We start from the raw sequence: 23,811 nt of genomic DNA on the forward strand, positions 1-23,811 counted from the left end.
GAATCAGCTGACCTAGTAAAGAAGACACCCCCCCCCCCCCCGCCAATACAAGCCAATTTGTCCATTACCCTTAAGGACCTGCATAGAACAAAAAAGTAGAAGGGCTAATTTACTCTCTGCCTCAGCTCGGCCATCTGTCTTCTCCTGCCCTCAGACCATAGAGTTCATCCTTCTCAGGCCTTTAGATTTGGACCAGAACTGACACTATTGTCTCCCCTGGTTTATCAGGCCTTTCAGTTCAGACTGGGACTATGCCACCGGCTTTCCTGGTTAGGAGACAAGAAGTCATCCAATAGCATTGATTATATCTAGTGCTTCTCAAACACCTTTTTTTTTTTTTTTTTAATTTTTTTTTCAACGTTTTTTATTTATTTTTGGGACAGAGAGAGACAGAGCATGAACGGGGGAGGGGCAGAGAGAGAGGGAGACACAGAATCGGAAACAGGCTCCAGGCTCCGAGCCATCAGCCCAGAGCCCGACGCGGGGCTCGAACTCACGGACCGCGAGATCGTGACCTGGCTGAAGTCGGACGCTTAACCGACTGCGCCACCCAGGCGCCCCACAAACACCTTTTTTGATCCTCATTTTTGGCCACCCTCTTCTTCCTCGTTTCTAATATTATCCAGTATCACTATCTCCTGGACTCTTGATGACATTGTAGAATAAACTGAGCCATCAACCTGACTTCCATCTGCTAGGTCATTTTTTCTTTATCCACTTTCTTTCTAGCTTTCAAAAGTTTGCTGTCTCCTTTCCCATTCTCTGTAGGCTTAAAGGCTTATACATTTCTACAGAATGACTATTTGTTATAGTCTTTCAATGGGTTCTAGAGAAGCCAAATTTGGATGAGCATGTCCAATCCACTGTCTTCACCCAGAACATTAATCTAGAAACCTATATCCAACTGAGCTAATGTTTTGACTGATGCTTTCAAAGACTGAGCAAATTGACCTCTCATAGATCTTAGCTGAGAAAAGTTCCTAAAGGATCTATTTCAAAAAGAAGGAAATTGAACTTTGAAGGGAAAACGTGGAACACAAGCATTAATAGACCTGGGAGTCTGGTGGGGACCCAGGCAGATGCCACCTACAGAGAAGCTACTCCCTTCTGGAGGAATGTGGTGATGTCTGACCCAACATGGAAACCCAGCAGAGATGCAGAAGGCAGCCCCCACTGCAGGGCATTCCCACAGCTTGAGTGAAAGGAGCCCTTTCAGTTCTATTGCCTGGTTTTGGAAGGAAGCCTAGGAGTGAGGGAACCAGTTTCCCATGGAACATCCCCATCCGTCCCACCAAAACATGAGAAAAATCCTGAGTCCCATGAGTTGGATATTCAGAGATCTAATTTGAACCTGCTATGGGTGAGTGACTAAATAAAGTTTTCCCATAACAAAATAAATATAAAATAAATGTGTATATCAAGTTGTAAAATGTGTAATGAGAAAAGCACCCTTTTCTGTTGAGGAGGAGTTATAGGGGCTTCCAGCAGTTTGGAAACAAGATGTCTCATTTAAAAGTTTCTCTCTGTTGTTGTTGTTTCTTTTCTTTTCTTTTCTTTTCTTTTCTTTTCTTTTCTCTTCTTTTCTTTTCTTCCAGAAGACACTTTTATTGGACACAGACAAACTTGCCCATCAGGCTATAACCAGGGACCAAGATCATTTCCTTTAGCCTCTAGAAACATCATCTGTAAGAAGCCTCTCCATATCTTCCCCCCCATCTTGTTTGCTCCACCTCAAGTATCATCAAATGAAGGTTCCATTTTAATCCTGAAACTATTTTCTATGTTACTCTTTTTAATGTCCTAGTTGTTGGTGATATGGGGAAACAAAGGCAAAAGAAACAATTAAATTTCCTTACAGCTTACAGCCCACTGACAGGTCCTTGAGATAGGCAGAGTGACCTTCCTCTAGGAGCTCAGCTGCCTCAATGGTGACACTTAGCTGCGGGTAAAAGGCAACCTTAGCTTAACATTAGCCCGACCTCCAGAATTCTATAAGTCTCCTTTAACATATAAAAATGACTTTGGAGACTTCCTTTATCTCTACCCCCCAAGATACATGTTAGCAATCATCTTCCAAGCATATGGCCCACTGATCTACATCTAAAGGGTCTCATGACCAAGGTTTTATTAGACAGTAATAAGTGACCTTTTCCTCACAACACCTATTCCCTCGAGGTCCTGGAAACCTTGCTTCCCAAATTCCTTACAGATTACACTCTCCCTAACCCCTCCCAACTTGAAGGTATATAATCAGTCACCCATCACAACCCCAGTGCAGCCCTTTCCGCCCACGTGTCCTATCCCTGTGTTTTAATAAAACCAACTATTTGCACTGAAAACATCTCAAGAATTCTTTCTTGATCGTTCACTCCCAAACCCCAACATTTTCACATCAGTTAGTACTTAGAAAGGCATCCACTCAATAGTTTAGATTTTTCTTCTACTCTGATAAGACATCAAAGCTACAGCTTACCAATTGTCCCATTTGTATTTCTAGTTTCTGCACCCTCCCACTCCCCAAAGGCAGGATACTATATGAAAGGCTGTTCTGATGGATACACTCCATAATCAATCTCAACTACAAGCCTGGAAAAACTTGAGTTGATACAAAAGGAATATTAATATTTACATAGTGCAAACAGAGTGCAGGCTCTTTTTTGAATATTGAAATAATATAAAGTAACCTAGTACTCATCACCACCCCGTGTGGTAGGTACTACTATTATTTTCATTTTACAGAAGAGGAAACTAAGGCAGAGAGCCACTCAACATTGTGCTCTAGGTTCACAGGTAGTAAGGGGCTACAAGTTCAACTCCAGGGGTCTGGCTCCAGAGTCCATGGTCTCAATGACAAAATTACACTCCCTGTTCTGATATAACACTTTATTCTTTTCAAAACGCTTTTAAAAAATTTAATAATAATAGTCACACGGTTTGTAGTGTTGGGATTTGGGAGCCAACAGCCAAGAAATAATTCTTGAGACATTTTCTGTGTGAAAAGATGGTTTTATTAAAGCACAGGGTCAGGATCTGTGGGCAGAAAGAGTTGTACTAGAGTTGTAAGGAGTGACTGATTACGTAAGATTTTCTTCTTCTTTTTTTTTATAACAAATGACCATTTAATTTTTTTAATGTTTTTATTATTTATTTATTTTGAGACAGAGAGAGAGAGCATAAGCATGACCATTTAATTTTTTTAATGTTTTTATTATTTATTTTGAGACAGAGAGAGAGAGAGAGAGCATAAGCATGAGCAGGGGAGGGGCAGAGAGAGAGAGAGAGAATCCCAAGCAGGCTCAGTGCTGTCAGTGAAGAGCCCAGTGTGGGGCTCGATCCCACAAACCATGAGATCATGACCTGAACTGAAACCAAGAGCTGAACACGTAATTAACTGAGCCGCCCGGGCACCCCATAAGATTTTCTCTTCTAGGGAGGGGAGGCTGATGTTAGGGTTCTAGGGAACTCAGTCTGTAGGTTTCTGGATATCCCTTTTTTCTTGTAAATCATTAAGACAGTGGCAAATTGGTCTGTGTCAGACATGACTATGATCTCTATCAGTTAACCATCTGTTCTTCCCTTTCCTTTGTTCTTGGGCAGTCAGGAGTGTCTGAAGAACATCATACATATCCCACTGGAGGTGGGGGGGGTTGAGAGGTTTTAGCTTGTGCTTTGCCCTCAGCTTGCCTTTTGCTCCCCCATCAATAAGACTTAATTCTGTTAATGAAAATATTAAGCCAGAGCATTCTTTTAAAGTTTTTTTTAATGTTTATTAATTTGAGAGATAGATAGTGAGCAGGGGAGGGGCAGAGAGAGTAGGAGAGAGAGAATCCCAAGCAGTCTCTGCAATGTTAGCACAGAGCCCAACATGGGGGGCATGAACCCATGAACTGTGAGATCATGACCTGAGCAGAAGCCAAGAGTCAGATGCTTAATCGACTGAGCCACCCAGTTGCCCCTTAAGCCAGAGCCTTTTTAACCCTGGCTTAGTAGAATCACCTTGGAAAACTTTAAAGAAATACTAGTGCTTTTGTCCTGTCCCAGAAATTATGATTTAATTGGTTTGCTGGGGCCCAACCTGTGTATTAGAAACAACTCCCCAGGTGGTTCTGATGTACAGCTGGAACTGTGATTCACTGGATCAGCTCTTTGAGGCATCTTGCAATGTCTGGTGGTCGGGTTTTTTCATTATCACCAAAATCACCTGTGCCTTGGGCACTCACTTTGAAAATCTGGAGGAATTGGTGTCATTTGACATCTTTAAACACCCAGGATTTTAGGGGTGCCTGGGTAGCTCTGTTAGTTGAGTGTCCAACTCTTGATTTAGGTTCAGGTCATGATCCCAAGGTCATGAGATCAAGCCCCACCCATGTCAGGCTCCACACTGAGCCCTGAGCATGGAGTCTGCTTAATATTCTCTCTCTTTCTCTCTGTCTCTCTCTCTCTGCCCTTCACCCTCTCATACTCTCTCTTTCTAAAATAAATAAAGGGGCACCTGCACTCAGTCAGTTGAGCATCCAACTTCGGCTCAGGTCATAATCTCAAGATCCGTGGGTTCGAGCCCCAGGTCGGGCTCTGTGCTGACAGCTCAGAGCCTGGAGCCTGCTTCAGATTCTGTGTCTTCCTCTCCCTCTGCCTCTCCCCCACTCACACTCTGTCTCTCTGTCTCTCAAAAATAAATAAACGTTAATAAAATTAAAATTGAAGTAAATAAAAAATACCCAGGATTTTAGGCCTTTGCATTTCAAGCTTCCAGATTACTGGTAATGGTGTGGCTTGACTTGCCATCAATAATATGTCTTTGCACACCACACACACATACACGCATGCCCGCATGCACGCACACCTCGTTCGCCTGTTCAGAGCTGATGTTTGCTGTCTCTCCCCTCCCAGATGGTGGCCATTCTGTCTCTGAGAAGCTGTAAACGTCACTATCTCTGTTCAGTTTAGATCAAATCACACAGGGTATAGACCCTCAGTCCAGCACATTAACAATGTCAGAGGCCATAAGTCAGAAGCTCATCTAGGGTTTGGGGTTTCACGGCTCTTTTGGAGAATGTGTTTGGCTGCAGAATTCCAGCTCTCAGATGCAGCTTGAAGAGGAGAAAACGTATTACTTGGGTTTAGCCCACGTTGTGCGTAGAGCCCCCAGCCTCTGGAGCCCCCACTAACTGTAATGAAATAGAATCCCAAGTCCTTTGGCTCACTCCTAGCCCCTGCAGGGGACATAGGGCCTTAACTCCCAGGATTGGGGGGATGTCCCAGGGATGAACATACGTGTTCACAGGCCTGCCCCCCACCCCATCCCCGGCACAGCCACAAGCTGCCCATTCTCACCACAGTTAACCTTGAAATGCCAACAATGTCCGCAGCAAGGTGGACAAGACACTGCCCACCCGTTCTTTTTAATCCTGTCCCCGGGGTCATAGAGCTGTTTGTGGCCCGTGTTTGGCAGAGACCTACGGGGACAGACTCATCTGGGTTCCCAACAGCCCAGCCTTTCTCCTGGACCCCTATGGGAGTGTACAGGGCTGGGCTGCCACCGGCTCAGATGGCCGGATGCAGGCTGTTTCATTATTCTCTCTCTCTCCCTCCAACCCTCAGGGCCTGGTGCCTCCTTTCAGGGGCCAAGTCCTCTCCCTGCAGCCCCCTCCACCTCTCATGAAAGTGGGCTTCTGAGAGCCTCCCTCCCCTGCCTCCCCCGAGTTTGCCAAACGTGCCGCTCTGACCCCAGAAAGCCTACTCGGCTCCCCGTTCAGACGGCCGCTCCTCTTTCCATTGGCTCTGTCATCTCTGAGCACATCTGTGCAGTTCATTTGTTTCCATAAATACCCTCCTGGGGGACCGATAGCTTAGATTTAGTTCTTTCCCTTCTAATGATAGGGCCGCAGCCTCGGCAGGCTGTGTATACCAGGGAGGACGTGCTGTTCCACAGCCTCTCTTTCAGCCAGCATTTATTGTGCACCTATAGTTAGCCATGCACACAGATGACACCAGAGAAGAAACAAGTGTAAAGCAGACTTCTCAGCCCTTGAAATATCAGCTTCCATTGTGGATAACAGAGACATACACAAAGTCATGGCAATGCGGCCTCAAGAACATTGTGGTTTGGGAGGACAGGAGGCACAGGTAGAGGAGGAGAAGACATTTGAGCTGAGTCTTTGGAAATGAAGAAGAGTGGGTAGTGTAAACGGACTGTATTTTTTCTTTTTTGTGACACAAGTGCCTGATTTAAGTTTTGGTTGCTGAAGGCCTCCATTCCAAAGAGGCATCCACTTCAGAGACTTGAAGTTATCTTGAACAAACTCTTTGCCAGCCAAGGGGTCTAGATAAAGAGCCAGACCACCTTTCCTCACTGAGTCTCCTTTGTTTTAAAGATCTTGGTTGATTCCGGTAACTGGCCATTTGGGCCACTTGTCTTTTCTCTCTTGCTTTAAATTTCTGCTCTTAACATTTTAAATTCACCAATCGTGAGCCCACAAAACCCTAACCCCAATAAAAGCAGAAGCCCAGCCCCATGGGCACCGTGTGTCTCTACCTACAACCTCGCAGTGGACCCGGGTGTGCTGTGTAATTTCCAGGCCTTGTAAGTAATAAGCCTTTATTTTTTGCCAAAGTTGGCTGATAGTCATTGCTGAAAGGCATTTTGCAATCATATTAAGAACCAGAAGGGTCAGTCCCATTGTAACAATGCTTTGGAAAGAAGAGAGGTCTGTGGGAAGCTCATTGGGGCCAAGGTGAGTGTCTCCGGGCGTTTTTATCTGGTAGCATTACTATGCTATGTAAATTTCACCTTTTTATAAGGACACCAGTCTTATTGGGTTAGGGGCCCACTCTGCTCCAGTGTGACCTCATCTTCACAAATAAAGTCACATTCTGGGGTCCTGGGAGATAAGACTTCGCTATACATCTTGGGAGTTGGAGGGCAGAATTCAACCCATTATAAGGAGTTTCCTAAAGGGAGAAGGAGAGGAAGGCATTCTGTTTCTGAGCAGAAAGAAGAACACATAAGAACACATGAGGAGTGGCCCAGAGGACAGAGTCCAGGACCAGCATGGGCTGGTGGGGGCGTGGGTGGTAGCAGTGTGATGGGCTCAGAATGGAAACGTAGGCTCGACCCTGGTCATAAAGGGCTTTTTCTGTGAACTCTGAGTATAGACGCTTCACTGGAACCGACAGAAACTTGCCTCCTGGCTTTGGCCCAGCATAGCAGTAGAGCAATGAAGTGTGGGGTCCGAGAGCAGGACATTGTACAGTGTTTGCCCAAACTTTCCCCACATTGGAAGTTTAGACAGGTCAAGAGGGCTTTGGTGGTAGCTAGAGCTGGGTTCACATCCTGGCCCCCCACCCTTGGGCAAGTCACTTAAACTCTTTAGGCCTAGTTTCTTCCTCCATAAATTGACCATGAAACCCCCTGGCACATCACAAACACTCAATGAAAGGTGGTAGTGTTTTCACTATGATGAGTCAGCCCCAAGAACATTTGACTTAAAAAAAATTCAAAAGATTGCCATCAAACCATAGTGAAAGATGTCTGACTCCAAGCTAGGGTTCCGAGTAAACTGATGGAACAAAGATTAATGATAGAAAGTATCTATTTAACTATCTACTCCCTTTCCAATGCCGACTGTAAAGGAAATAGCTGCTTTACCAAATCCAGTCATTTGAGTGTAGGGATTTGAAAAGCAGGGCATATATTTTGTAGTAACAGGACATTTGTTAACAACTGGTTAACATTGGACCTCGGTCCCTCACAGCAGATGAGTCAGACCTGCAGCAGGCACGTGACTGTCCCCAAGGGGTGAGAGGCAGCTGGTGCTAGTCAGGAACCAAGGGACACTGCCAGCCAGCCTTGGGGCAGAGCCCCCAGACACCTCCTGCAGGAATGCAATGAAGGTCATGGGCAGGACAAGCCACAGAGGCTGGAATTGTTTTACCAGCTTATTCTCGACCTGATAGCATGCACTGAGTGGGGTATGTTGGGGTCTAAGTGTGGAGAGCGAGAGAGAGGGAGAGAGAGAGACAACATGAAAGCAAGACAGAGAAAATGCTGAGGGAGAGGCAGAGGTGAGCCCCAGAGTGCATCACAGAGACCCAGAGAGAGACAGACAGACAGACACGAGAGAAAGAAGAAAGATGGAGAGAGGCAGAGACAGACAAAACTCCAGAGCAGAGACAATGTCTTGGCATAGATCAGAGGGGATGCAGGAAGCAAGAAAGGAAAAAAGATAAACAATAAAACCTTGCATTGCGAGCAACTTGTTCTGCGAATGTTCCAGAAGACGAGCAAACATTTCTAAGAAATTTTAACTTGGTAAACGAGCAACGTCTTGCAATATGAGTAGTATGTGACACTGAATGTCACATGATCACAACGGAGTCCATGGTTCTTGAAATTCACTTTGATATACGAGTGCTTTGGATTACAAGCATGTTTCCAGAATGAATTATGCTCACAAACCAAGGTTTTACTGTATGTATATATAGATATAGATATATAGATATACATATACATATAGATACAGATGTAAATTTTAAAACCTATAATATGTAATAGAAAGCAACCAAAGTAAAATTAATATAAAAGATATTATGAATAGCCTTACATTTGCACTGGACCTACAGTATACAAAGTCCTTTCTGTGTGCCCAAATACGGACCAGTGAGGAATGAGCTTATGACTTCCCATCTTGTCTCTACCTCTTAGAGACCCATGACTTTTGCTGAAAGTCAGACTCTTTCTGCCTCCATTTTCTCTTCTCTAGAATGGGACTGATCAACTGTGTCTGGAAGGGTGGTGCTGAGGCATCCCATGCTCGGTCTCCACAGCTGCTGGAGAGTTGAATTTAGCCTCCCACCAAATTTGACTCTACCCGCGCGGGGATTTACATAGATCTGTTTTAATTCATTGACAGTGTTTGAAAATCAGGAGCTATTACACACATCTCTAGACATTGGGCTTCTTTTGAAAAATTGGGCAAAATAGGCAGGGCCGGACCCCCATCGTGCCATGGCGACTTGGCCTCAAGCTGGTGCCAGCGATGCCCTGTGGTTGGTGACGCTGGCTCCACCATCCCTCCCTAAGCGCCCCCTGCTACCAGCTCAGTTCTTTCATTCATGTTACTTCCCTGGCCGGTGGAGGTTTTGTTTGCAGGCCTTGCTGTACCTCGGCAGCCTGTTTCAGCAAAATGGTCTTTCCATGGGTCGGTCTGCCGTCTGTGAGGCGAAGAATGCTTCTTGTCCACCCCTGGGTCCCTGCCCCCAGCGCTGTGCCAGGCACATGGAAGTGCTTGCTGAAGTGACCATTAGGGGGCACTGCATGAGACCATGCAAGGGTGCGTCAGGAGAAACGTCATGAGAATGACGCAGGTGCTCCTGCGAGGGGCACCCGTATTTCTCCTTCCTCTACTGTGCCCAGAAAACTGGAAGACCGAGCCAGATCTCTAGAGCCAGGGGGTTAAACGAAAAGCTGGATCCTTGGTTGAGGGCTCCCCCGAGAGGAGCGGGGAGCAGAGCAACGCAAGGCTTCGCCAGGCTCTGCGACAGGGCTAGCGTGGCTCTCCGCAGGGACAGGAGCCTTTCCCTGCACGTGGTGTCACGGTGTCGGCAGGTTTGCATTGGCAGCATAGCTGGACGTGTGACCCGGAACAAGTTAATGGACGCTTCTGGGCCTGCTTCATGTTCTGTGAGATGGAGAGAGAGATGTCTCCCTCTCGCGGGGAGGTAGCAGGGTCACGGGAGATGACGCCTGGCACGTGCCTGGCACGTGTTTGCTCTTTGCTTAACCCTTTCTGTATTAGTGTCCTCCAGCTGCCAGAACAAACCAGTGACTTAAAACAGCAGTAAGTTTATTATGTCCCGGCTCTGGAAGTCAGGACTGTGAAGCGAAGGAGTCTGCGGGCTACACTCCCCTGAGGCTATCAGGACAGGATCTGTTCTTCTCCCCTTCCGATGCAGGTGGCTCCAGGTGCTCCTTGGCCTGGGGCTCTGCCACTCCCATCACTGTCTCCACCTTTACCCTGTCTGTTACTGTCTTCTGTCTCTGGGAAGGACACTTGCCCTTGACTTGGGGCCTTTAATAATCCAGGGTGATCTTACCTCAAGATCCCTAACTGAATTACCTCTCCATAGCACCTTTTCTAAATAAGGTCACATTCACAACATACCTTTTTTTGGGGGGGGGGGGGGGGGGAGGGCGCTACCATTCAACCCACTATAATACCTAATGCTTATTGAGCGCCTTCTACAGGCCAGAACTTTGCATGCATTATTTAATCATTCCATTAAGCTAAGTCTTGGAGGAGAGAGTCCTGGGTAGTTCTCATCTGGGGGTCTGATGCTGTTTTTTCCAGAGGTTAAGGCGGTGCTTGGCTCCATGGCTCCATGATTAGAGACTGAAGGAAGTGGGTTAATGCACGTAATTCCTAGATTTTATGGATTCCCTCCTTGGCTCTCTCCATGTGCAATATCCTTTCCCCTGTCTGCAAAATGTCTGTGGTGGACACCAGTGTGCTGTCCGGATCCTCCTTCAAGCAGGGACTTGTCATCCCAGCTGCTGAGATTGTCGTCATCACATGGCCTCCAGTCCTCAGCCCCTCTGGGTCGGCCTCAGTGCAGAAAGCACACCAGGACAGGTGTGGACCACATCCGTCAGTGACTGACGGGAGCAGCAATACAAAGCAGCTGGACATATCAGCCCAACGTGGGATAAACTGGGTGGGCCGTTTCACCACCAGAGTTCCCTGTGGGGTCAGGAGAGACTCTGTGTGACCTGCGCAGCAGTGTCTCTCTCAGCCCAGTCGTGCCTCCTCCTCCCTTCCACACATGCAGAGCCCAAGGGCACCACTTAAGGAATTTTTTTGTTTGTTTGGTTGGTTTGTTTGTTTAGAGAGAAAATGCACGAGCCGGGGAGGGGCAGAGAGAGTACTCCAAGCAGGCTTCACAATGTCAGGGCAGAGCCCTCCCTACTCAGGGCTCCAACCCGCGAACCGTGAGCCCCCTAGTAAACAGCCTGCACACGAACCTCCAAACCACAGTCTGCCTCCCTGAGACACCAACCTGCTCCAGTGTCAAAGGGTCATCTGTGCTCCAGATCCTGCAATTATCTGTGAAATGGAAATTTTACTCCAACTAACTTTGTGTTTATGTGTAATGGCTCAGTTTCCCACAGGCAGCAATAAATGTTGTTGCCTTGACGTTTTAATTCATATTTAAACATTTTTGAAGATGTCTTTACGGCTTTGACGTTTTTCATTTTCCTGAGTCTTGGAACCTGCCGGTGAATGTAAGGCGATCTGAAAACTGCAATATTCTGCAGGTGCCTGGAAAAAGGTGTGCCAGTTTGATGGTTGCTAAAAGCTTGCTTGGTTGAAAAGAGTGTTTTGAGGTTTCAAGTGGATTCCTAGCTGTCTCTGCACGTTTCATTAAGTAATTTGATGAAAGTAATCAGATATTTAGTACCATCTGAGCAAGAAATCAAAACAGAACATAAGACAAAGGAGACAGGCTACTCTACCGGTTGAGAGAATAGGCTTTTGGAATAAAGCAGATATGGGTTTCACTATCACTGAAGTCTGCACCTCAGTCTCCTCATCTGTTGAATGGGAGCAATAATAATATTGACACCCCCCCCCAGGGTCCTTGTGAAAGTTGAATGAGATTTTCTATTAAAAAAACATTTATCGGGGCGCCTGGGTGGCACAGTCGGTTAAGCGTCCGACTTCAGCCAGGTCACGATCTCGCGGTCCGTGAGTTTGAGCCCCGCGTCAGGCTCTGGGCTGATGGCTCGGAGCCTGGAGCCTGTTTCCGATTCTGTGTCTCCCTCTCTCTCTGCCCCTCCCCCGTTCATGCTCTGTCTCTCTCTGTCCCAAAAATAAATAAAAAACGCTGAAAAAAAAATTTTAAAAAAACATTTATCATAGTAAGCATGTTAAATGGTATTTGTTACTAGCTACCACCTGAGGCAAAGCTTATAAACACACACACCCTAAAGAAATTTTAGATTTGGGTCATTGCTCACAGAAAACTCATGAGAATTTGTCCAAGCTTACTTTCAAAGGATCATAAGGGCTTTTTTGTTTTTAGTGACAAAGCTATCAAATTTCTCATATCGAAGGTGACAGCTGAATAGAGACCTTTTCAGGCAGTGTGGGTGTGAGTCGTGGATTTCCAGGGAAAGGCATTTCAAGCTGAAGGAACAGCCAGTGCAAAGCTCTGGGAGGACAGCTAGCTTGGAGCTGAGGACCAGCTGAGAGGTCCATGTGGCTGCAGGGTAGATGAGGTCAGAGATGTGAGGGGCAGGTCTTGTAGGACCTAGTAGGTCTTTGTGAAGACTGGGTTTTGATTTGCTGATTTGGGAAGCTGTCACAAGTCTGGAGCCAAGGAATGACAGGGCAGATGGCCCGATTTCTGTGTTGAAAGGATGCCCCTGACCACTGGGTTAGGAATGGAGTGGAGGCCTGCAAGGCAGAGAGACAGGGACCCCACCGTTAGGAGGCTCCTGCAGTCTCCCTAGCCAACGATGGCCACTCAGATCAGGGTGGTCACTGTAGGCACGGAACATACTTAGCATCTGCTGTATCTTGAATCCTGAATGGGGCGTTTGATAATGTCCTGAGAGGAAGAGAAGAGTCAAGGATAACTCTATGTGTTTTGTCCTGAGCAACTGGAGGAAAAAGATTCTTTTAAAAAATTTGTTTTAAAGTTCAAGTTAGTTAACATACAGTGTAGTGTTGGTTTAATCGAGGAAAATGCAAGGGGAGGGGCACCTGGGTGGCTCAGTCGGTTAAGCCTCAGACTCTTGGTTTCAGCTCAGCTCATGATCTCACGGTTGGGGGGAGGGGTTCCAGCCCCTCACATGGAGCCTACTTGGGATTCTCTCTCTCCCTCTGCCCCTCCCCCACTCACTCATATGCTCCATCTCTCTCTCAAAAAAAAAAAAATAAGTAAATGAACTTAAAAAAAAAATGCAAGGGGAGGCAGACTGGGGAAGGACTATGAGGTATTCGTGTTGGGACCTGTTAAGTATGAGATAGCTGTTAAACATCCAAATGAAAATGTTGAGGTGGCCGTGAGATAGAAGCATCTGGAGTCAGTGAGCAGTCTGGGCTAGACATATAAATTTGGGAGTCATCAGGCTATACGGTTGGTGCTCCAAACTATGGGACTGGAGGAAATTACTAAGGGAGAGGGGAGCTAAGAGGACACAGCTTGAGGCACTCCAGTGTTCAGGGCTCAGACAGACCAAAAGCAGCAGCAGCACAGGATATAGGTCAGGAGCTGCCAGTGAAGGACGAGGAAAACCAGGAGAATTTGGACACCAGGTGAAGGCACGTGAACAGGGCTTTGATGGTTGAACAGGAGTTCGTTAGGCCAGGGCTCCCCAAAGCGAGGTCCCAGACTAGCAGCATCACGATCAACATCTGGAAACCTGATAAGAATGTGCACAATCTGAAGCCCCAACCCAGGTCTACCAGATCAGAAACTCTGACAGGTGGGGGCCCTCCAGGGGATTCTGAGGCACCCTCAAAAGTTTGAGAACCACCGACCTAGGCACAAAATTGCCTGCACAAAACCGTAAAGGCCACTAAGAAGAAAAAAAAAAAAAAAACGGTCCCCACCACGTTCTTTCCTGGAAAAGAATTTTTAAAAGACACGCTTGGTGCTCAAAGCGCTCACTGTAACTCCTCCCTGACATCACCAGCCCCAGCCCCCACACGCCAATTTAGAAACCTACTAATTTATCATGGCTCTTTGGAGAGGAGGAATGCCCCCATTTTACGGGACAGAGGGAATCCTGAGAACCAGGCATGCCAGACATTCCACTGCTTAAAAAAAGGGGGGTGGTATTCCAGGCTTAGCATTTCTGGGCCCCGAACGCCCAGAGAATACTGAGAACGCGCTGAGATACAAAGCTTATGTCACCAGTTTCCAAGCTTTCCTCTAGGTTTTCCTAGGAGAATTCCACCCTTTTCCATTCTGGGGAGAAGAAGTTAAAATTAGGGCCAGCCTGCAGCCCTGGTGTGCCAGATGCGGGGAAGCTGTCCCCAGAAATAAGCTGGTTCCCACCGCGGATGGGCGGGGCGGGGCCGGGCGCCTCCAGTCCCAGCCCAGCGGAGGGGCTGCTGGAAGGCCTGCCCCCCTCCAAGTGTCTGCAAGAGGTCTGGTCCCGAGCTTTAAAACCCTGAGCCAAAGCCCTGCATCCCGACCTCTCCTCTCCCGGCCAGTCCTAGCTGGCTTTTCAAAAGTGTGCAATTGTCTCCTTCCCGCCCAGCCCAATCCTCGCCCGGGACCAGCTGTGCGCCGCGCCGGCTTCACCCGGGACGCGATCGAGCGGCGCTCCCCAGTCAGGCACCCCCAGCTTTCCGCTCAGCAACCCGAGCCGCTCCGCAAACTTGGGCAGCTCCAAGTGCACGCTCTGCCTCTCGCCTGGTCCGTCCCCGGCGCGCCCGCTCCCCTCCACCGGGGCTGCCGGTCCCAGCGGGCCGGTAGCTTGCACCCCCTTCGGGTCGTCCTCCCTCCCCGAAGCGCGACCATGCTGCTAAGGGGCGTCCTCCTGGCAGTGCAAGGTAAGTGCGAGGACCCAGGGGGACCCCCGGGGGGCGCCCTCGTGACCCGCTCCCGCAGCCCCGGTGGCCGGCTTGCCGTCCTGGGCTGGGCTAGCCGAGGGCGCCCCGGGATCCTCTCCGACAGCCGTACCCCTCTCCGAAGCCTGGAGTGGTGCTGCGGGTGCACGCAGGGCCCGCGGGGCAAGCGCCGGGGGCGGGGAGGGTATAGTGGTGCGCCCCTCCCGCGCGCATTCCCGTCACTTTCACCCCGTCCCCCCACGGGGCGCCCCGAGTTGGTGCAGACGCTCCCAGGCCGAGCCCCAACTGAAACTCGTTTTGTGCCCGCAGCCCTGCAGCTTGCGGGAGCCCTGGACCTGCCCGCGGGTTCCTGCGCCTTTGAAGAGAACACCTGCGGCTTTGACTCGGTGCTCCAGTTTCAGCCCTGGTTTTTAAACGAGGAAGGTAAGGGGGCTCCCGAGCCACCCGGGCCCCGAGGTGAACTTTCCTCCTTGCTGGTTGGCTCTTTCTCAAGGGCAATGCTATCTTGGAGTTAAATCCCCTCCGGAGGAAAAGTGTGAGTCATGGATCCTCCTTCCAACCTTCAGCTGTGCGAGGCCGAGGAAGACGTGGGGGCGGGGATGCCCTTTGTTTACCTGGCCCCCGGGTGGAAGCGCTGAGATTTTCGCTCCCCCTCCCCCGCCCCCCAGCACTTCCTAATGGAAGGGAGAAAGGGACACAGCTACTGACTGTCACCCTAGCTGTGTGCCCTCTGCAGGTTGTCAGCCTCTCTGGTCCTCAGTAGACACCTTTACGAGCGGGGAGAGTTGGATGGGAGGTAGTTCTGTTCCCACACTGCAGAAATGGTTCCCCAATTCTGTGATGAGACCTCCGTGATAAGAGCTCGTGGTTACGCTGTGCCTCAGTGTGTTGCTGCTGACTTCATCCTCGTACTTCTGTTGTGTTTGCAACCCAGCACTTAGCAAAGGAGGAAACGAGTCCAGGACTGTGTGCCTGAGGTCACTGGGCTGGAGGCGTTGGTCATCGCCTCACCACTACATACTGTTTGGGTTCTGGTGACAGTTTAAATGTGGGTCTTCGGATGTTTCTTCTTGCCCTTCATTATGTGGTAAAAACACAAGCAGCCCTCCAGGGCTCCACAGCAGGCCCTGGGCTCACCCTCTGCTTTTCTTTTCCCCCCCTCGGTGAGCCCATTTGTAGAAGCCTGATGCCCCAGGACATTTGGACTGGGGATAGCCTCCTTTAAAAACACAGCAGCTTAAAGGAGATCAGCTTCCCCTCTGAGCTGTCCTCTGTCCCCAAGGCGTCCCAGCTGGCTTCCCCGGAGCTGGGTGGAGGCCACACCCCTGCTTCGCACGCACAGCCTGTCACCACAGCTTGCCCTGGCCCACGCTTCTCTTGGGCTTCTGTTGGCCTCTCGGACCCTCACGGGTGGGCGATATTACCCCGTTTTACAAAGGTGGCCATTTCAGTCTCAGAACGGTCAAACTGCTGGCCCACGACACATGGTGTCACTCCACAGCTGGCCCTGAGCTGTCTAGTTAAGGGGAAGAACCTGGAAGGAAGCAACTCAGTAGCAATCTTTATTTATTGCCAACGGTTGCCAGGTCTTGACCGCTACAGTTTACTTCGGGATGGCTGGGGAAAAAGCAACCCCTGACTTCCTACCTGAGGGGTTCCGACCCTGCTGATGGCCTTGGGAAGGTCTCTGTCATCTCGCCACCCCACCTTTTCTTACCCTGTTCCTGCTGTGGGCGAAGCACCCTGAGAGACCACTGGATGTGGACCGTGGGACGGGCATTATTCCCTAGCACTACCAAGCTTCTCAGGCTTCAGCTGCACAGGAATTACCTGGTGTGCGTGTTACACAGATGCTGAGCCCCTCTCCGCCCGAGTACCAGATTCACTGGGCCTGAGAATTTGCATTTCGAACAAGTTCCCAGGTGTTGCGGCTGGTCTGAAGACGATGCTTTGAGAACCACTGACCACAGTGTGTTTTTACACAACACACACATGCACCCACTCACACACCTGTCCACCAGTGCTGGTGGCCCTGAGCAGAGCGGGAATTAGTGAGAAAGGGCCACTGGCGTGACGCTGAGACTGAAAACCTGCTTAAATCTTGTGCCCTCAACACGCCTCCTGCCTCACGCTAGTCCTGGCCCCAGGTGAAGGACATCAACATCACCCCTTAATCCAGGAGGCCCAGTCTCAGAGCCCCCACCCCCAGCAGGGTGGCTCCTCACGGCCTGCTCCGGGGTCAGTGGATGCGCCACAGCAGGCTGAGCTTAACCCGCCTTCCAGACCCACAGGAAATGCTGGCTTGGCCCGTTTGCACCCAAGTGGCAGTTAAACAGCGCCCCTTCGGGGAAAACAGGAAGATGCTTATAATAGGAGAAGGTGATTATGGTTTAATAGTATAATGGAAGCACTGTTGCTTTCCTTCTAGCTTTCTTTCTCGCTTCTAACGGCCACTGCTTTCTGGCTCAGGATCAGGACTACTGGCTTGGCTGGGGGGAAGTTAATTCATTCTCCTCTGAGCCTTCCCGGCAGAAGACAAGAGGCAGGGTAGGCCTCATTCGCTGGAGAGCAATGTTTTCCAAAGGCCAGAACTTGGACGCGACCAAGCGCCCTCCAGAGGGGCAGTGAGGTGTGCGCCTGCCGAGAGGCCATCGCTAAGAATTTCCGTTGTAAACCCGTTCTCGGGTTGGTCAATTAAAGATGATAAAATCAGCAGAGGCGGCAGTTTGGCAAGCTGTGGCCAAGCCTCTCTGCAGATTTACTTCAACTTGCTGCAAGAATCCTTTGAGAATGGTTCCATCCACCGCCACATGTTGAATACACCATAGAAAGTTGTAGGTTTCAGAGACCTTTGCCCACGAGTATTTGGCATACAAATGGCACTTTATGTCCTTGGTCAGTAGGTTAATTTGCGGGGAGGAGGCCCAGTGCAGGGAATTAAGTAGGGAAACAAATCTGCGAATTGGAATCTCATCACAGGAAAATCAAATCTGGGGGTAATTGTGTCAGGCCCTTGCTCAAAATATCCCTCCGCTGCCCCAAATTGTATGTAAGGTCCGCTTCTGTGGCGCCTTTCCAGTATTAGGTCTCTAAGAGTCTGTCATTGCAATTCCAATGTCTCTAGTTCATGGCCATCTTGAAATCTACTTGATCTCCACTGGGCATGGGATGGCTGAGTTTTGACCAGTGTTGTTTGCTTGGATTGTGTACCACAATGGAGGGTGCCCCCAGAACAGGGCGGGGGCGCCAGTGCCGGTGATTAGATGCTGCAGTCCAGTCTTGTCTACTTTCTAGATTTGCTAACATTGCCCAATTTAGTTTAATTTCCCTCTACACTTTTTGGAGAATATTTTTATTTCCTCTAAGTTGTCAAGGGAAGTGAGATTATGTTAGACTCAAACTGGAATTCACGTCTAAATTTTAGGTTTGAATTAAATCCAGGAAAGAAGAGATCTATTTAATCCTATAAAAATCTTCTTTATTCCTTCATTCATCCTGTTTAAAAAAAAAAAAAAAACTTGTTTATTCATTCACAGTTCAGAGAATACTGGAAGCTCTTTGGACAGTGGTCCTCAGGTGAAATCGAGACTGTTGGTTCCATTTACCCAATGCCAGCTGTAGGGGCAGAAGCCCTTTGGCTGAGGATTCTTGGAACCCAGTAAGTTGGCCTCACACTGGAAGAGTCACAATCAAATGAATCATCGGGTGAATTTTGGCTCCACTCCAGGCTGTGGACACCTTGGCTTAGCACCTTTAACCTAACTCTATAAGGAAGCCATTGGAGGAACTGAGGAAGGGGGGGAGGTAAAAACCCAGTCCAGGTACCGCTCCTTAACTGGAAGCTGAGAACGCTAAGCCCCCCAGAGGAAGGCAAATAAAGAAATGTGTTAGGTGAACGGGCGATAAACAAGGAAATTCAAAGCACTTGTTTGTAGGGAATGCGTCTTTTGCACAACAGTGGGGGTCGGGTTTGAGGAATGGCCTAATATGGAAGAGTGTGGATGGTATTTGTGCCTTGGAGCGAGTGATGCTATCTGAGGCAGGAAGACAGGCTACAAGGTTTGGCATTACCAGGGGGTAACGTGGGGGACGTGGTAGAGTGCGCTGAACTCACTTTGTAAGTACGCGCATATGTCTTTCTGACGCCCCCGCTCTTTATCCAAACCCATTTCTTCTCTCTTACAGACACTTTCAGCTACTTGGCCATCTGAGTTTCGGTTCTGTGCTCTGTCATGTGCCAGTTATTATTTAAAATGATAAATCCCACCTGATATTCCACCTACAGCCAAAAGTCTGCCTGGGAGCCCCACAGGCCTTCTTGGAAGAGGGAGACCAGTCCTCCCTTCCTGTGAATTACAGCTCTTTTCCTGACTCTGGGAGAATCACCTTAGCATCCCCCCGACACCACCAGTTCATCAGGTAGTTCCCACCCCCATGTGCCTGCTTAGACCCGAGTTGCCTCTGCCTGTTGGTCTCTCAGTACACTCTCAGTAGAAACACACTCCCATGTTGTGTGGAGACTGGAAAGCAGCACAAGTCTGGCGTATTCCTTTGATGTCCCTTGGAGAGACAGTCAATCCCAGGAAATGGCCAAGTTACTCCTGCAGTATCACATGCCTCTCCCTGGGGCTGCCCTGGCTAGTGCTGCTCTCAGGTTGACCATAGCTGCCGTGTGCTGTGCCTGAGTCCAGCTTGACTCTGCCCTGGCCCTGCCTAGGATCCTAAATCTAGAACTGGCCTTTGGAATTCATCCAGTGCAACCTCCTCATTTTACAGGGGAGCATGCTGGGGCCCACACAGGCTGCCAGTCATAGTCATGGACCAAGCAGGGGACAAGGCCTCACTTCCTTGGCTCTCCACTTGTTCTATGCTCCAGCCTTAGTGCACTTCTCCTAGCATCCCTGTCACTATGGGTCCTGGGCCCTGGAGCTTCGGTGTATTAATTATAAAATGTTGGAAAGTCTTCATCAGGCAATTAATTATATTTCATACATATGGAAGAACATGGGTTCCAAAGGCACAGTGCTTTGGGCCTAGCAAACCCATAAAGCACTACATGTTATGCCATCTTGTGTATTGATTCACTCTTGCAGAGCTGTAGACATCCCACCTGCCTGTAATCTTCAGCATACAGAAAAAGACCTGGCATATTGGAGATGCTCAATAAATATTTGTTGGATAAATTTGCGCAATGAGTAATTCTAGTATTGGATGATTGAAAAGCCCTTATGCGTTTTCGTCTGTGCTCCCGGTTCATTCTGCTCCTTCAAAGGTAATTCTTCATCTGTCTGATTGATGGCATGGAGTCTTTTATGAGAGTCCTAGCCAAACTGATCTCTTATCCCCTAAGCTCTTGGGCAGGTCCCTACCCCTCGGCCTCCCTGTCCATCAGTCTGGGTTCTTGGTTTCTCTTACCTGGCCCCTCCACTTGGGATTTAACCTGCCTGGACTGGTTATATCTGCCTGCTCCTCCCTGTCTTGACTGACTTTTTTGGACATAGGCTCTGACAGGCCAACCCCCTTCCTGTCAAGGCCAACACCTCATCTGGGTTTTTACCCTACTCAAATTAGAGTTGCCCAACAGGAAGTGGCTACCCAGCTCCTGTCCTCATCCCCCACGAAGCACCTTAGGAGTTTTAGGATGCTTCCCTTCTCATAACTGCACAAGTCAGCTGTGGTCACCATATGTTGGGAGGAAAAAAAGAATCCCTTGTCGTGGGACTTTCTGCTTTCGTTAACACCTTCAAATCCCCTAGCATACGGTTAGCATGTTTTGTGACTTGCATCTTGGCATATAGTATTTATAAAAAATTTGGATTCTTAAAATAGCACAACCTCCTTGCTAGGTCACCCCAGCAGTGGACCTACTTCTATCTCTTGTTAAATAATATTTGATTTTTAAGAATTTAAGTGAAACCCCATTATGTCAATGTAAGTGATGGGTATCTTAATACATACAGCTGGTAGGTAGTTACACATGGTCTTGACATCTTGGTTGTTCTCTGTATATATCAAATGTGTTTATAAATATCATATCATGTATATGGGAACATATCAGTAATTACCAATGATATATATATGAAATACCTACAGGAAGAAGGTAGTGCTTAACACAGATGAACATATTGCTAATGATAAATGAGGAAGTTATTTAAAAGCAAGGAACTTTCACAGTATATCAGAAGTTTCTGTTGTATGTATTAGGCCGTGCCTAGTTAAGCAAAGCAGAATGTCTTATGTAATTTTGGCAAAGCATTCCCAACAAAAATTAAGAATTTATAGAGAATTCTCATACTATGCATTAAACCAGTGGTTCTCAACACTGACTGGATGTTAAAATCACCTAAAAATTTCTTTCAAAATTGTCATGTCAAGGTCCCACCCCAAGAGATTCTGATTTATTTGGCCAGAAATAAGACCAGACTTGGCATAGTTAATCAATAAACAAACACTAACAAATGAACAAACTCCCTAGGTGATTCTCATATGTGCCCAGGGTTGAGGACAGTGCTTTGTAAGGACTGCCAACTGTCCACCCCCTCCAGATATAAGAAAGAAGAAATGCCCTCTTGTTAAGAATCCTTTGAATCTGGGGTGCTTGTGTGTCTCAGTTGAGTGTCTGACTCCTGATTTTGGCTCAGGTCATGATCTCACAGTTCATGGGTTCAAGGCCCATGTTGGGCTCTGCACTAACAGCTTGGAGCCTACTTGGGATTGGGATTATCTCCTTTCTCTCTCTGCCCCTTTGGCTCATGCTTGCTCTCTCTCTGTCTCTCAAAATATACAAATAAACCTAAAAAAAAAAAAAGTATGCTTTGATTCTCAGTTGCCAGGAGAACCTGCGCAGTGCCTAGAGTAACACTCAAGGCCCCCCATGATTTGCCCCAAATCATAAGTCTGCTCCCTTCCCTCCTGTTAATCTCTAATGTGCTGTTTGTCAACACACCCTTTAATTTCTTGCCTTTTTCTGTATTTGTATTGTTCTCCACAAATGTTTTCTGCTTTTTTATTCCCCTGATCCATCTTGGCCTATTGAAATCCTACTCTCCACCCCCACCCCGCCCCCCATGCCTTAAGGTTTGGCTCTTTTTTTTTTAAGTGTATTTATTTATTTTGAGAGACAGTGGGGAGGGGAGGGGGAGAGAGAGAAGGAGAGACAGAATCCCAAGTAGGCTCTGTATTGTCAGCACAGAGCCCAATATGGGGCTTGATCTCACAAACCGTGAGATCATGACCTGAGCTGAAATCAAGAGTTGGACGCTTAACTGGCTGAGCCACCAAGGTGCCCCAAGACTCAACTCTTTCTTGAAACATTCTCTGAGTTTCCCCGGTAGATTAACATCTCCCTCCCCTCCCTTCCCCTGGCCTTCTTCACTTCCCACTGTATGTCTTCTCCTTAGCCCCTCCTTGTCAGGGTCCCCACCCCTTCACCTGGCCAGGACCTTACATCTTTGAGGACAGGGATCACATCCTCTCCACAATGACGGACAAACAGCATGTGGTATCAGCAAACACTTCAAATTTAATCAATCTCTAAAGCCCTTGTTGAGATTAATAGAAAAAAAAAAAAAAAAACCCAACCCTTGCCATGTTCCCCTGTGGTAAAAGAGGTTGTGTTTAATAATCCTTCCTACTGTAGGACTTCAAGGACTTTGGAGGCTAGTGTTTTAATTTCCAAGTATAACAGGGAAGCAGTGTTTCAGCTTGTCTCACCCACAGGTGGTCTGTTCCATCTCTGACATACCAAGGGACAAATAGCCCTTGGATTATTGACTCAATACAGCTACCTAAGACCCTTGATCCTCTGTCATCACAAACAATCACAATGCAACCTTGAGAGTGACACTGCTTGGTCTGTAAAGTATTTTTAGCAAAAGATTATCAGACTTTAAGTTAGCTTTTGAGAGCTGTTTTTCCAAAGGAACTCAAGTGTAAGACACCAACAGTAGCGACCCTGATGGATAAAAGCGGGTAGAGATATTTGCTCTTTGAAGAAGCCCTTGCATATGGATGTGGCAAATGAGAAAACCAAAGGATTGGGCTTGTGATTTAGTGAGATCTGTCAGAATATTTGCCTCCTCTAAGTTATAAGAAAGTGATTTGTGTTTTGGGTGATTCTGAGGCAAAGAATAAGATAATAAAACAGAACAAAATGTACCATAACTTCATAGTGTCATGAATGAATCATACATTTTACAGAAAAAGCATCTAAGAATATCCATTCTACCGATGCGCATTTGGAGTGCCTATAATCTATCAGGCATTATATTAGTAGTCGGAGTACATAGAGAACAGGAGTACATACAAGGCCACGGTCCCTGCCCTTGGGACCCATACACCAATAGGAGGAGACACGAATCTGTAATTATGGTAGAGAGCAAACAGAACTGTACATAGTCACGGATCTTCATTGTAAACAGCAGAAGTTTGCTATTTAAATAAAGCAGAAAAGAAACTTATTGGAAAAGTAGCAGCTTTCAGAATCAACAGGAAGTCTAGAGAGCTATATTTGGGCAAGAATAAGGAGTGCAAAGTGTAGGCAAGACCCTTCTGGAGGAACCATTTGTGTGACTTTGTTATTGGTCTGCTGGACCTGCCTGTTCATTATTCCTGTGGACAGTGGGTAGTGATGTGGCCTGCTAACCAGTCTAGTAGCTGTGAGGAAGGTTGATTTGAGGGAGATATGACTGGCAGTGGGGTGGCTCATCAGGGGGCAATCCAGTGGTCCAGCTGAGAGTGGATGAGGGCTTGAAATGGGACAGGGGTAGCAGGAATGAAAGGGAGAGAGTAAATAAAATACCAGAAAGGGGACTAAATTGGCAGGACTTGTTGATTGATGGGGTGGGATGAATCAGAGGGAGAGTGACTCCCTGGCTTCTAGGTGGGGCAGCTGTTTGGTGGTGACCATAGTTGGGGGATTTCAGGAGCGCCATCATGTTAGGGGAGAAGGTGTGTTCCATTCTGAGTTGCGTGGGAAACATCCAGGTGGAACACTTTGATTCAAGAATCTGAAGGTCAGGTACAACCTGGGCTGGACTATGGCCTTGGGAATCTTCAGCATGAAGACAGCAGTTGAAATCTTGAGCAAGAACGAGATCATCCAAGGAGAACCATCTCAAGGTGGAGCCTTGACCTCACCGTGAAGATTAGGCATCCAAAAGGGGTGGTGGAATGAGAGATACAGGAGGAACCAGGTGTGTGTGAAGAGAATTAGGGAAGTATAGGTCAC

The 23,811-nt window shown here is 47.9% G+C and overlaps 1 protein-coding gene across 2 annotated transcripts in view; it reads left to right on the top strand.

The window, feature by feature from the left end:
- The first annotated feature begins 1,599 nt into the window (after nucleotides 1-1,599).
- The window catches only part of MAMDC2 (MAM domain containing 2), a 162,861-nt gene continuing 140,649 nt past the window's right edge, over nucleotides 1,600-23,811 (top strand). The window contains exons 1-3 of one of the 2 annotated variants that reach the window (XM_025931643.2): nucleotides 1,600-1,735; nucleotides 14,270-14,564; nucleotides 14,892-15,005. In XM_025931643.2, the coding sequence (XP_025787428.1) occupies nucleotides 14,531-14,564; nucleotides 14,892-15,005 (148 nt within the window). In that variant the 5' untranslated portion in view covers nucleotides 1,600-1,735; nucleotides 14,270-14,530. Of the gene's footprint in view, nucleotides 1,736-14,033; nucleotides 14,565-14,891; nucleotides 15,006-23,811 lie in introns of those variants that run through there. The other variant, XM_086684980.1, reaches the window with a different exon arrangement.

This window comes from Puma concolor, chromosome D4 (genome assembly GCF_028749965.1).
Source record: "Puma concolor isolate L17-30 chromosome D4, mPumCon1.1.hap2, whole genome shotgun sequence".
NCBI classification, from domain to species: domain Eukaryota; kingdom Metazoa; phylum Chordata; class Mammalia; order Carnivora; family Felidae; genus Puma; species Puma concolor.